Source organism: Anabrus simplex, chromosome 2 (genome assembly GCF_040414725.1).
Source record: "Anabrus simplex isolate iqAnaSimp1 chromosome 2, ASM4041472v1, whole genome shotgun sequence".
Classification (NCBI taxonomy): domain Eukaryota; kingdom Metazoa; phylum Arthropoda; class Insecta; order Orthoptera; family Tettigoniidae; genus Anabrus; species Anabrus simplex.
In genome coordinates, this window is record NC_090266.1 from 1183323140 (window position 1) to 1183336313 (window position 13174).

The 13174-nt window shown below is 39.5% G+C and overlaps 1 protein-coding gene across 1 annotated transcript in view; it reads left to right on the forward strand.

The window, feature by feature from the left end:
* Positions 1 to 13174, forward strand: part of Arms (Ankyrin repeat-rich membrane spanning) — a 485159-nt gene that overhangs the window by 377916 nt on the left and 94069 nt on the right. The window contains exon 25 of the mRNA XM_067142156.2: positions 6982 to 7139. Within this exon, the coding sequence (XP_066998257.1) occupies positions 6982 to 7139 (158 nt within the window). The remainder of the gene's footprint in view (positions 1 to 6981; positions 7140 to 13174) is intronic.

The following is a 13174-nucleotide window of genomic DNA, read 5'->3' on the forward strand; positions in this document are numbered from 1 at the left end:
TGTATTCAATAAGGTCAGTAACACCAAGAGTATCAGAGAACACCTCGGGAAACGACTGACACAGTTTGCGAATACTATCGGCCTGCTCCTCAGGTAGATGTCTAAGGTCTAACAACATCTCATCCTGGGTAGGCGAAATAGAAGAACATGACACAGAATTACACTTTAATAGTGGGATTTTACAACTAGAAGCAAATTTGAATGTGCACAACCTAGACTGCAGATCGAGCACAAGACCAGTGTGAGAAATAAAGTCAGCTCCCAATATAATGGGGCAAGACAATTGCTTGGCCACAAACAATTTAATTTTCCATGTAAACTTAAAAACACAAATTTTGACCAGTAAGGAACCTAGAATTTCTAATGGAGATGAATTAGCCGAAACGTATTGGACAGGAGAAGAGACATAGTCAGGAAGTTTACAAACCGATTTCAATTTAGAATACCATTCAGCCGAAATAATCGAACAAACACTGCCTGAATCTAAAAGAGCTGTTATAGACTCGTTATTTAACTCAATCTTAAGAAAAGGAACAGGTGCGGGGGTATCCGCCGCAATCCTAAGACATTCTTTAGGGCATTCAAAAGATGAATTTGAAGGCTGATCGTTCTCTGCATTTACAACCTGTTTACTAGGGGCTGAGTCTCGGGAAGATGGATTAGTCGACTCAGCCGAAGCCACTAGTCACTTTTTATTATTGGCATAGGTGGAATTTGCACCAGAAGTTGAGCACGAGGGGGTGCTATTTGAGTTGGGACAATTCTTGGCAATATGTGAGAAAGCCCCACATTTAAAACAGCTTTGTGATGACCCGGCTCCATTCCTCGTCCCACTTGACTTGATCAGCGGACACTTGTTGCGCAGATGGTCAGGCGACCCGCAAGCATAACATTTACGGGGATTGACTGATCGGCGAGGTGGAGGCCGAGTATTACTAAAGGAAGGCGGGGGTTCTTTCGCGACACGCAAAGAATCGGCGTATCTAACTCCTTCCGCTGAGACTGCCAATGCTTCAAGTTCTGAGAAAGTTTGCGGGCACGCCGCGAAACACAAATATGACCTGTAGGATGGTGAAATGCCTTCCACAATGGCTTGTACAATCTGATCCTCAGGGAAGTGCAGAGCAAACACCCTAGTATAAAACTTAATGTCTTGTATGAAATCAGCCAAGTTTTCATCCAACCTCTGTACTCGATAATAGTATTTCTGAATCAGAGATGACCTTGCGCGGGCGGGAATAAAATTAGCAAGTAGATGTGCATGAAAATCTTCGATGGATGACTGTTCAGCTATGGCTCTTACTATTTTGTCGGAGAGAATACCAATAGCATACGGATAGATAATTTGCAAGATTTGACATGGAGACAGAGAAAAAACAAGGGCATGATCCTGAAATTCCACTAGAAATCTTAAAAATGAAATTACGTCACTGGTGGTATTAACAGAAAACTTGGATATACCTCTGAGCAACATTGCCAATGGATGAGGCAAGCTACTAAATCCGGGTGACATAGTAGGTAAAGGTTTCAATGGCAAGGAAGTTAATTCAGAACGGATGTTACTCAATGATGCACGACGTTCAGATTCGTTGTCCAATGGGGCAGGGATAGTTTGAGCAGCAACGGTTATCCTATTAACTTCTCCCTTGGGAGGCGCTTCCTCACTACCTGCATTCACAATGGTGGGTTGATCAGATTTGGGAGGAACTTCCCCAGTTAACAATTGAGTGACCTTACTAGATAATTCGGAAATATTTTCCAGGAGCGTACTGGCTTCCTTCCTCTGAACGTCATTCAGTTTTAGAGACAACAGATCGTTAACCCTATTCGAAAAATGATATAGCCTGCCTTGCACACGCTTAATTTGATTAGGAGACGGATCATTTTCATCAAAAAAACTAACTACAGACGCTAGCCCAGTAATATTCTCCGTGATCGTGGAAAGAGAGTCGTCAATTTCTTTCTCTCCCAAATTGGGGATGGAAATGGGCAAATCAAGGGACTCTCTAAGCTTGTTTGTGTCTACTGCAACCGTGCCTCCAGATTGTACATTTCTAATAGTCAATTCATAGATCAACTCCTCCTTGCGCAAATAGTTAAGAAGGAGAACATCGCGAGGGCCGGGCATGATGACAGAACAATTTGGAAAAAATCAAAAAATTCCAGCAACTGAGAAAATGGTTAGAGTTCGGATCAAAACAATATCTAGCCGTCAAAAGGGGCTAAATTGAGACCCATTCAACCACGCTCTGCTACCACTTGTTACCGTGTTTTGGTGGTAGGTAGAGGTGAAAGAAGGTGCGGGCGTGAACGGGTCTCAAACTACGGAATCAAAGTTAATGTAAAATTTAACAAGGTTATATTTTCTTTTCAAAATAAATAAGTAACAAGCATGGCAGGTACAGAATAGCAATTCAAATAAGGTGGTTACAATATTTACAGAATTTGGGCTTCGCGCCCCGGATTCATAATGCTTGGGCAATCAGTTCAGTTTTACCTCAAACACAAGTTTTAACAGAGGGGCAGAAAACCCCATTCATACCTAGGAGCCCTTGCTCCAAATTACACTGAAAAGCCTCCTCGAGGCATACAACATACAATTTTTAAAAGAGCCACTCGCTCTCAAATTTAAGCCTCTCCCAGGCCACACCAAACTCAACCTCCAAGTTATCCTCAACGGACATAAACACAGGGGTAAAATACCCAATCTACTGAGGTCTATTAAATGAAAAGCAGGTTAATTAAATGACCTCTAAAACAATTTGAGAGGAGGCGAACTTGCACTCCTAATACACTTTGATTTTAAAACCTACTTTGGCACTAGGCCGTTATTACAAGGGCTAATCCCATACTACAGAGGTGACTTAATAGCAATGTACATTACATTACGGAAGAATTGGTTGAGAAAATAAGTTCACCTCAAGACGATGTGAGTGGGAGCTCGAGAGGGTTAAGCACTCTCTATCCCGATATGTCGTTTTAAAACAGAATAGATACCTGTTGTTTTTACATTTTAGGAAAAGGTTACATGGTTGAACGCTTAGAACCCGCCCCGAAAGTTAAACTGCTGAGCAAGAAAAGAAAGAATTTATTAATCGGCCATTACCTTATTGTTGACCGCTGCCGAAGAAAGAGGCGCTTCCCGCCTCCTGCTATGTACTTAATACACTGAAAGATGGAACAGAAGTGGCCCAGAGACCCAAAAATCAGCAGTTTATATCCTCTCGTGGAAGGTTCTAGGCGTTAGGGGAATGAAAACACCCGCCCACAATGTTTTTATTGGATAGGACCCCACAACAGATACAAGTTGGGGGAAGATACACCAGATTGGTCAGAAATTACTAAAAGAAATTCGGGATTGGATAAATCTAAAACAAGGGGAAAAAGAGGGGTATACAGCCAACTTAAACAATAACAGAAAGAAATTTAACAAGAAACAAACTTTTGAAATAAAAATTTCTCCAACAAAATAGTTCTTTGACTCCGCACTAGGGTGCACTATTGTTGATCTTCAGTAGTGTCCTCTAGAAGAGAAAGTTCACACTTCTTACTTCAAGCGAAACAAAAACACATCAAAAGTGACACAGTTCAAAAACTCAATATTTTCCACGTGGTGACATCTTCTGAGAAAGTAGAGAATTAATAGAGTAGATAAAGTTCAACCTTCCTCCAGAAGAGGAGATTCAACTGGCGCAACTTTTAAATAAACGGTGTAGAGGTGTACCGCCCGGTACAATTATTATTATTATTATTATTATTATTATTATTATTATTATTATTATTATTATTATTATTATTATTATTATTATTATTATTATTATTCCATTGGACACTTAAATACAGTTAACACATTTTTTAAATGTGCTATCTGAATAAAAATATGGACGAGCATGAACATCCTCAGTCTGATCATTATTAGGCCTACTCACTAGAATTGTTCAGAATTAAACTGAGTACATTTAAAAAAAATCCACTACATTATTGGAGCACATTCTACCATCTGGGTGCATCATCCTTAGCAAGACTTCACTGTCATAAAAGACTGTACTCAGAAGCATACATTCAGGATATACAGAAAAAGCACTGTGACTGCTGAAGGTTACAGTGAAGAACTACTCTTCATTATGGTCTAACAGTTGGTGATGGTTATAGACTTGCACTCGCTGACAGTCACCTACATAAAATGTAAAACAAAAAATGTAACATATCCCAAATCAGGACATGGAGATATCACGCAAATACATTTTGATTCATATATGGTACATGAAAGCCAGAATAAAAGACAACATTCGGAACAGAATCCTTCACAGAAACAAAATCCAGTGACATAAATATGTACCATTTACATCATCACAATTATCAGTGTTTGTCCTTCTTACTGACCTCTTTTTCTCTGTTTCATTCGGTCTTGGGATGTGTCATGGTGTAGATCAGCTCTCTTTGTGTTGTATAGTCCTTCAGCCTGTTGTTGCTTAGGTTGGCCTGTGGGCAGTGCTGCCAACCCATAAATATTTTCTCTGTCAAATTTTAGTTGAAAATCCGCTAAATTCCACTAAATTTTGAAATGAAGCAAAAGTGCATATACCAGCTGTTGTAATAAGAGATTAACTCAACACTTGCCAGTTTCAGAACAGGAGTTCATCATCTTCTCCTCCGCTCACTATATGCTCTGAAGCAGATGTGCTGAGTTGAAGTCCTACGGTTTCATATGAAGCCACATGGTACTATTTTTTTTCAAAGAATATGCTGGCAGTTCACAGCAGCAAGACCATACGGAAATTTTCACATGTATTTTGAAGGTTATTTTCACATTCATGAGTGTTTTCATTGTTTTTGATAAGTGCGGAAAGAATTCGTGTCAAACAATTTTGCATTTATGTTGCACTGCCAACAGATGCACCGTCCATATTTGGGATCACTGGGAAGCTCAACTAACTAGTCTTTTAAAGTTTAATTATTTAACCACTATTTACGAAATATCTGACTACTTTTTAACCTTGTATTTCGACATATTGACGTACCAAAAAGAACCTGATGTCAAAAGAAACACGACACTACCCGGCTTATCAAGAGTACAGGAACGACTGTAACAGTTACTGACTGAGGCTGTGGACCAGAGGTGGTCTAGAAAACGACTGGTATTATGTAGCATAAGCTCAATACAACGGGAATAAGTGGACTATTATGCCGTACTAAGTTCTATATTATTTTTTTATCCTGGTGATGAAAGGTGATGTCGTTACCGCTGAAAATTGAAAGTTTAAAAATCCGTCAAAAAGTCCACCGTCCGCTAAATGGAAAATTTATTCGCTGTTCCGTTTAAAAATCCACCAAATTTGGCGGAAAATCTGCTGAGTTGGCAACACTGCCTGTGGGTCTCTTTCCAGTGAATTCTATCATTGCAATTTTATCTATATCTGTGTTGTGTGTCCTTCGCGCTCCTAGCTCTGCGCCAGCCAGCACCGCGCAAGCCGCAGCTTGGATTATGCGAGACTCTACGAGACGACTCCAGTGCGCTTGCTTGTGACGTCAGTCTGCACTATAAAAGGAGCACCTGGCAGCCACTTAGTAGGACTCCCCAGTGTCCAGCACCAGATTACACTGAACGTCGAACACGGAGGTTATCCCTCTTAAACATGTGTCTCGGCCAGGTGGACTGAATTCTGGTTGTATGAGGTTTCACCTCGGGCCACTGCCTCAGTTCCTGTTCCTGCAGCCACGTCGAGCCCCGATGCCTGTATTCTACACATCCTCAGTCCTCACTCAGGCTCCGACACCTACATTAGATTCTCTAATTGTGAATATTCATGTCATTTCATGACAAGCCAATAGAAATAACTGCATTATGTTAGTAGGAACTTTCATGACAAGCTACGCTTATAAAACCAATAGTTTTTGACTATAATGAACTCTACCTTTTAACAAACTATCTCATCAAGATTGCTTCGAGTGTACATAAAGTTAATGTGTATAAAGTGTACATTTCTACAGACTCTCAGTCTACTATCAAGATTAATTACTTGTGAATTTACTCAGCTTCAAGAAAAGTTTAAGTTAAATTTGTGTATATATTGTATAAAGTCAGATTGAAGCAATAAATTTATGTTGTGTTCCAGTATACCTTATCTTGTATACAACAATCTGGTGACAGCACTTATCCAAGCCTTCATAACTTCCATACATTTTCCCCTGTATTTTTTTTTTTTTTTTTGCTATGGGCTTTACGTCGCACCGACACAGATAGGTCTTATGGCGACGATGGGATAGGAAAGGCTAGGAGTTGGAAGGAAGCGGCCGTGGCCTTAATTAAGGTACAGCCCCAGCATTTGCCTGGTGTGAAAATGGGAAACCACGGAAAACCATTTTCAGGGCTGCCGATAGTGGGATTCGAACCTACTATCGCCCGGATGCAAGTTCACAGCCGCGCGCCTCTACGCGCACGGCCAACTCGCCCGGTTTCCCCTGTATTGGCACAATACCAAGTTGTTTTCTTACTTCTTCCTTGTAAACATAATCCAGTCTAGTGATCATCTCAGCATCTTAATCTCCATGATACTTAGTCAGAATTATGCCTCCTTTGTAGCTGGTGAACATTCTGTACCATAGAGTGCAACAGAACTTGAGAACATACGATAGATTTTTGACTTCAGGTAGTCCTCCATCCAGTGATTTGCATGTAATGCCTGTCATAATTTGCTTCTTCACCCAGGCTGCATTAATCCTCGTCACTTTAACATATGTTGTATATACAAACTGAAATACAGTGAATGTTACAAATTCATCGGACAGATCAGTCCAAATTCTTAATCATGGTACAACGAACACATCTAAGCTCTGAAATAAAACTCAGAATCTTGGAACGTATTTAATGTTTAAAAATTTGTGGTGGAGTCAGTTTAATTCTGCATAATTTTTAACATCACTATGTTATGAACATCAGCATTCAGTATTTTTTAATATTATTTTAAATTTTGTCTCCAGAAGAGCAACAGAATGCAGATGATACCTCTGGACTATTTGGAACTCATTTCCCAGCATCTCCCCCTGCAACAGCAGCATCAGCAGCAGCACCACCACCTGTTCCAGCAGTCAGCAACACCCCATGGGGAAGTAATAAACCAGCACTTCTTCGACGTCAGGTATGTAGGAGAACATATCAGTCTTTAGATCTCTTAAAATTGCTCAATTTCTCAAAAAGGAGGGTGATTAAGATGATGATACATTTCAGATTTTTATTATTAAAGTGTCAGTGTGAATTTATGACAATTTTCTGGTATCTATATATATATATATATATATATATAAAATAAGAGTTTTGTCTGTACCTTGCTCAGAATTTGAAAAGAATGGCATTTCTGTATCGGTCATGTCCACAGTAACAAGGAAATGCACTTTTTACTTTTCCGTAATTTATGTATGTATGTATGTATGTATGTATGTATGTATGTATGTATGTATGTATGTATGTATGTATGTATGTACACGTATCAGAAGAAAACGGCTGAAGATAATTTAATGAATATCAGTATGTAAAGCCGGGGGATGAGCCACTACAATCTAGGCTATAAATTATTTTATTCACGCTGAGTGAAATGGTAGTTTAGGGGAAGGCCTAAAATTTAATTCTCAAATATTTGTATTACTGTATTAGTGGTCCTATTAATAAATGCTAAATAACTAAAGTTATATAGATTTACATTTCCAATCGTTTATGTCTTATACATTTTTACCGTACCGGCTATGATATCACAGATATTCATGAATTTGTATTTTTGTTGCTAAGTCCATATCAACGCCGAGCCACGAGAAAATGGGTTAACAGAATTTAATGAAAAATCGGTATATAGAGTCATAAAATAAGAAACTACAGTCTAAGCTATAAACAATTTTATTCACCCGGGATGAAATTGTAGTTTAGGGGAAGGCGTCGAAAAATTAATTTCTAAATGCCTATGTTATTGGTCCTATAGAAAAGTACTACATGACGCAAGTTATAGAGAACACAATTTCCGATCATTTATGTTTTATTCAGTTTTACCGTACCGACTATGATAAGAGTGGTATTTCAGAGTAGGAAGAAAACTAAATGCGAAGGCCTACAATATCAAAAGCGCATAACACTGATCAACAATAGCAATACATTGACCATTGTTTTTTTGTGATTTTCTTTATTTCTTATGCTGCCACTCAACTCCGATAGATGAGGTTACTGCTGCGTACCGATTATAACAGCCTGACAGAATATTGGCGCGAAATATCTCGGGAGAAAGAAAACTTTCTTATTTAGCATTGCCATTCCTCTGGTTCATACATTTTCTGATACTGCTAGTAACACACTGGTTCATCATAGTATTCCAGCTATTCGATTCCTACTCTGACGCGCTGTTTTGAATGAGCATTGTGCACATGTAAGGCAGAGGCTCACTTAGTAACAGATAGAATTAGAATTTAGGCCTGTTCCAAATTATAGCACCACAGTTCACTAAATAACTCAAAATTCAACTCTGAAAAGAGCCATTTCTTAAGAAAAGCTACTTCCTGTTCACTTTTATAAAATTCAACATTCATTTTATTCCAAATCAGCAGTGAAGAGGGGAGGGGGGTCTCCTCTGCCTTGGAGGAAAAATTCGGCTCTAAGTCAGATAGATTTTTCCTCCGCCAGTGTAGTGAATTGAGATTTTCCGACTCATCGGGTACTCCTGGGAAACAGATTAGTAAAATGGCCTTAGGTTTTGCCCTGGGACTCTCCACTATTCTACACCTCCCGCTGAATAAAGACGAAAAGTGTTCACGGATCGCGCCTGTCTGCGACTTGGTCATTCCAGCTCCGGAACTTTGGACTGTTAGATCGGCAGTGTAGTACTGCTCTTCAAAAGTGAGAAAATGTGTGGTTTTTCATTTGATCGAGTATTTCATATGAAAGCATTGCTTTTAATTGCGCCATTACTACTGACGTCATTGTAATGGTCTACGTTCATTTCAGTTACGGAAACCACAAAGTCAGTTTTTCTGAGGATGTATAAAGGCAGGTGGAGAATGAGTGCCTGCCATTATAATGAAAACTCCCCAACCCGATTGTGTCTGATGGTAGGCAGGCGGGCCTACCATTACAATTAATATTCCCTAACCCAGTCTTCATATGAGAAAAGATGTTTGGTAAATTCCCAGTCGCGTTTCTAGGGTAACACTAAGAGATGGTGGTGGTGATTATTGTTTTAAGAGGAAGTACAACTAGGCAGCCATCCTATATATAACACTAATCAGAGAAAAAAAAATGGAAGGGATCAGACACTTCAAAAAATGAAGGTATCGGCCAAAGAAAGACAAGGGCCACGGAGGGTGTGTAAATGAAAGACTCCCTAGGCCTCAGGAACCTAATACCATTGGGGTCGGAAAAGAACAAGAGTTGACCAAGAGAGGTCGGATAGGATTAATGAAAGTGAGAAGCCTGACACAAGTAAGTGGAAGCAATGCCAGGACTCAGCTAAAGGCCCTGTGGTTGCCAACCCACGCTCCAAAGTTCAGAGTGTCTGGAGCACCTTTTAGTCGCCTCTTATGACAGGCAGGGGATACCGTGGGTGTTATTCTACCGCCCCCACCCATAGGGGGGATAACGTTAAGAGCTATGCAATTTAATACAATGTTGCCCACGTGTACACCACCTAACCTAGAATTCTGTATACAATGTAGAATTCCGTTGCAAAGCACGGGTAAATCAGCTAGTATTTGTATAAAAAGAAGATCCAAGGCCCATTCAAAATAAGGCCTCCAGATGTTTGAGGATCACATAATCATGTGTCTTGTGTGACAAATGGATGCCCATTAAACTTAAAGGGAGAGTCATACAGAACTGTTTACAAATTTCTACAGACATTGTTTCTCACCCTTTTCATGAATAACTGGGTTATGTATTGTCTCAAAGGCATGCACACTACCCCTAATATCCATGTTTCATATCCTCATTGTCAATCTAATGGAATTGAACTAAAACTCCCAGACAGGCAGTGTTGCAGCACATGGCAGTGTCCCAGTAGTGTAATTTTTATGGCACTGTGAACCTTGAGCATTTAACACTGAGTTGAGAATGCTGGCTGAATATATAATTCACACGGTCTGACTGGTGCCTGAAGTGCACCGATTAAATACCTTGGTGCTGTACACAATATTTGTAGAACCACACAGATGATCATAGAATACCTGAATACACTGGAAGTACCTGGAAATTGGTAGAAAAGCTGATGTCTAACTGTGCACACACAGACCGTTAAGACTCCTTGGCCAATCACGAAATGTGGGTGGGGCTACATCACACACGTCATATGCGCTTGCTAGAAGGGTCCCATATACTTTGTGTTTTGGCCTTCCCGTGTTTTCTGGAATTTAATCGTAAGTTCCAGCAGTCCAGCACTCTTTACTTCCTTCATTGTAATAACAGATGTTTAGTTTGGATGCCAGTTATAAACTTTCCTCATAAATTCTCCATTTTTGTTTTTCTTTTTCTTTCACCATTAATTGGTCTAGGGGAGCAGCTACTTCCCCTGGCAATGCCCATGGTCAGGAAGGGCAAACTGCCATAAAACTGGGCCAAATCTACATGTGCTGAGCCCAAGTAATTTGTGAAAAGTCCAGGGATGATAATAATAATAATAATAATAATAATAATAATAATAATAATAATAATAATAATAATAATAATAATAATAATAATAATAATAATCATAATCATCATCACCATCATCATCATCATCATCATCATCATTTCCTTTTCTTCTGCTGGTCAGATTTTTATATCGTCTTCTGATCAAAACCTGGTATTCCTATGAAGTACTCCTTGTGCACAGTTAGTATAGCTTGAACTTTTTCCCTGAACAACAGAATTGTGTAGGATTGTTGCATTTCAATTCAGGGAGCCAAAACATCATTTGGCTTTAACAGTAGCCAGCTGAGTTAACTTTTTGACCCTGGAAAATGTTGCTAAATATATCCATTTCGTGAACACCAGACAGTTCACTCTTAGATTTTCTTCAGTAAGTACAGAATGTATAGATGTGATGATTTAGATGTGACTTGGGTGACATTTTGGTTGTGAACTGCAAACTTTGGTAGACTACTGTGATTGTATAGAATATGGTATTTCAGATTTTTCAAATCTGATCTGCATTTGGTTTGCAATAATATGACAGACTTCCTTGGCAGTTCTTTCAATGTCCATTGAATTTAGGATGTAGACAATCTGTTTATTTCTTTTCAAAGTTAGCTTCAATCAGAATTCATTACCATCATGCCACTACATTGCTGTGCATTAGTATTATTTTCCATATTAAAATAACAATGCAGTATTCCACTAATATGAACATAGTACCCACCACTACCGATCATACAACATTCACTGCTTTGTGCTTTGATATTTACTTGCATCCATGCACAAATGGAGGTAGGGTGGCTGGTGCAGCTGTGTGCCCATCCACTGTTAGGCTAAACATTCTGAGCCCTGTGGCCCACATGTGCAAAATATAGACTGGGTACTGCCTGCAACACATTGATGGGAGGAGGCAAGGCTTCACCCTGCTTGGGAGACATTAGCCTCGTAACAGAAAAATCCAGGGCTCTTTCAAGCTGGCCCGAGAGTACACTGCCAAACAAAAATGTACTGTAAAGGTAACACACATGTGATTCTGAGACTTTCAGAATACTAACATAACATACAGTCAAAACAGTGAGGTGCGCTGAGTGGCCAGAAGTCAAGGGAAGGGGAGTCCCATTAGAAAATGTGCCATTTATGACCCCTGAGCATTCTGGCTGGCTGCGGCATAGCTGAGTGGTCTGTCGCAGACACCAGTGTCGTGAAGATGGCAACACATCGCGAGTTAACCGACTTTGAATGTGGGATGATCATCAGTGAATGGCGCAAGCGTCATAGCATTGCGGAGATTACACGCGAATTCGGGTTTCCGAGGTCAACAGTGTCGAGGGTGGACCTTCAATATCGCAGAGAGAATGTTACCACCCATGTAAACCACCGCACGGGACCACACGTGTTTAACGAACGGACATCACATTGTAGAATTCTTCTTCTTGGACATTTCAAATATCTATAAAGAATGGTAGTCTACAAGTGAGAGGGAACATTATAATGATGAACAGGATTGTTTCCAATAATTTAATTCAATGAAATACTGTATCTCAACAGTATGTGTATGTACAATGACATACCATGTCTTTGATGACAATGAAGTGAAATAGTCCGGTGAGATTTCAGTTGAATTTGGTAATATAGTAAAATACTGTACTTCACAAATACTTCATGTAGTAGTCATACTTTCAATGATATATACATGTTTTTAGCATTATTTGATTATTGAATAGATGGAACTTTGCAAAAAAATTTAAAGGATAAAGTTCATTAATGTCAATACGGAACCCAAAATGAAATTTATAATTTGCAATGCTCTAAGCATATCATTGAACCCCCCTTGGCCCTTATGACAGCTTTCACTCTGTCAGGCATGGAGGCAATCAATTTTCTAATGATATTGATGTCACTTTCATGGTTCCACACTTTCACAGTCACCTCTGATGACTCCTGTCTTGTTGCAGGCCTCTTCTTCTGAACCTCTTTCCCTACCAGTTGTCACAAATTCTCAACCAGCTTAAGGTCTGGCAAATTTGCCAGCCATGGAAATCCTCTGATGCCCAATTCGAATATGACAGAACAAATCTGAAATGGAGATTCTGTTTGAAAAGCCTTTATCCATCCTGGAATGCATCATATCCAGGTTCATCAGAGGATACCAGATCACAACATCATATTGATCACTTGTCATTGTTTCCTGAACAATGTACAGTCTTCCAGCACCTTGATACAGCATTATTCCCCACACTACAACCGATGTAACATTAATAATGTTTTGTACAAGGTAGTAAAGTTCCAGCGTTTCACTGGGTTCACTTCTAATCAGCTGTTGTCTCTCACTCAATATGGAAAATTAGCTTTTATCTACAAATACCACTCTTCTCTACTGCTCTTTTGTCCAGTTTACATGCTGTCTGGTCCATACCAGCCTCTTTTTTTCTCATTGTAGGAGTTAAGAATGGCTTCTTCTTGACAACTCTAGCCTTCATTTCCACTTCAGTCTTTTCCTCACCACTGATGAGCTGGAATGAATTCCTGTTG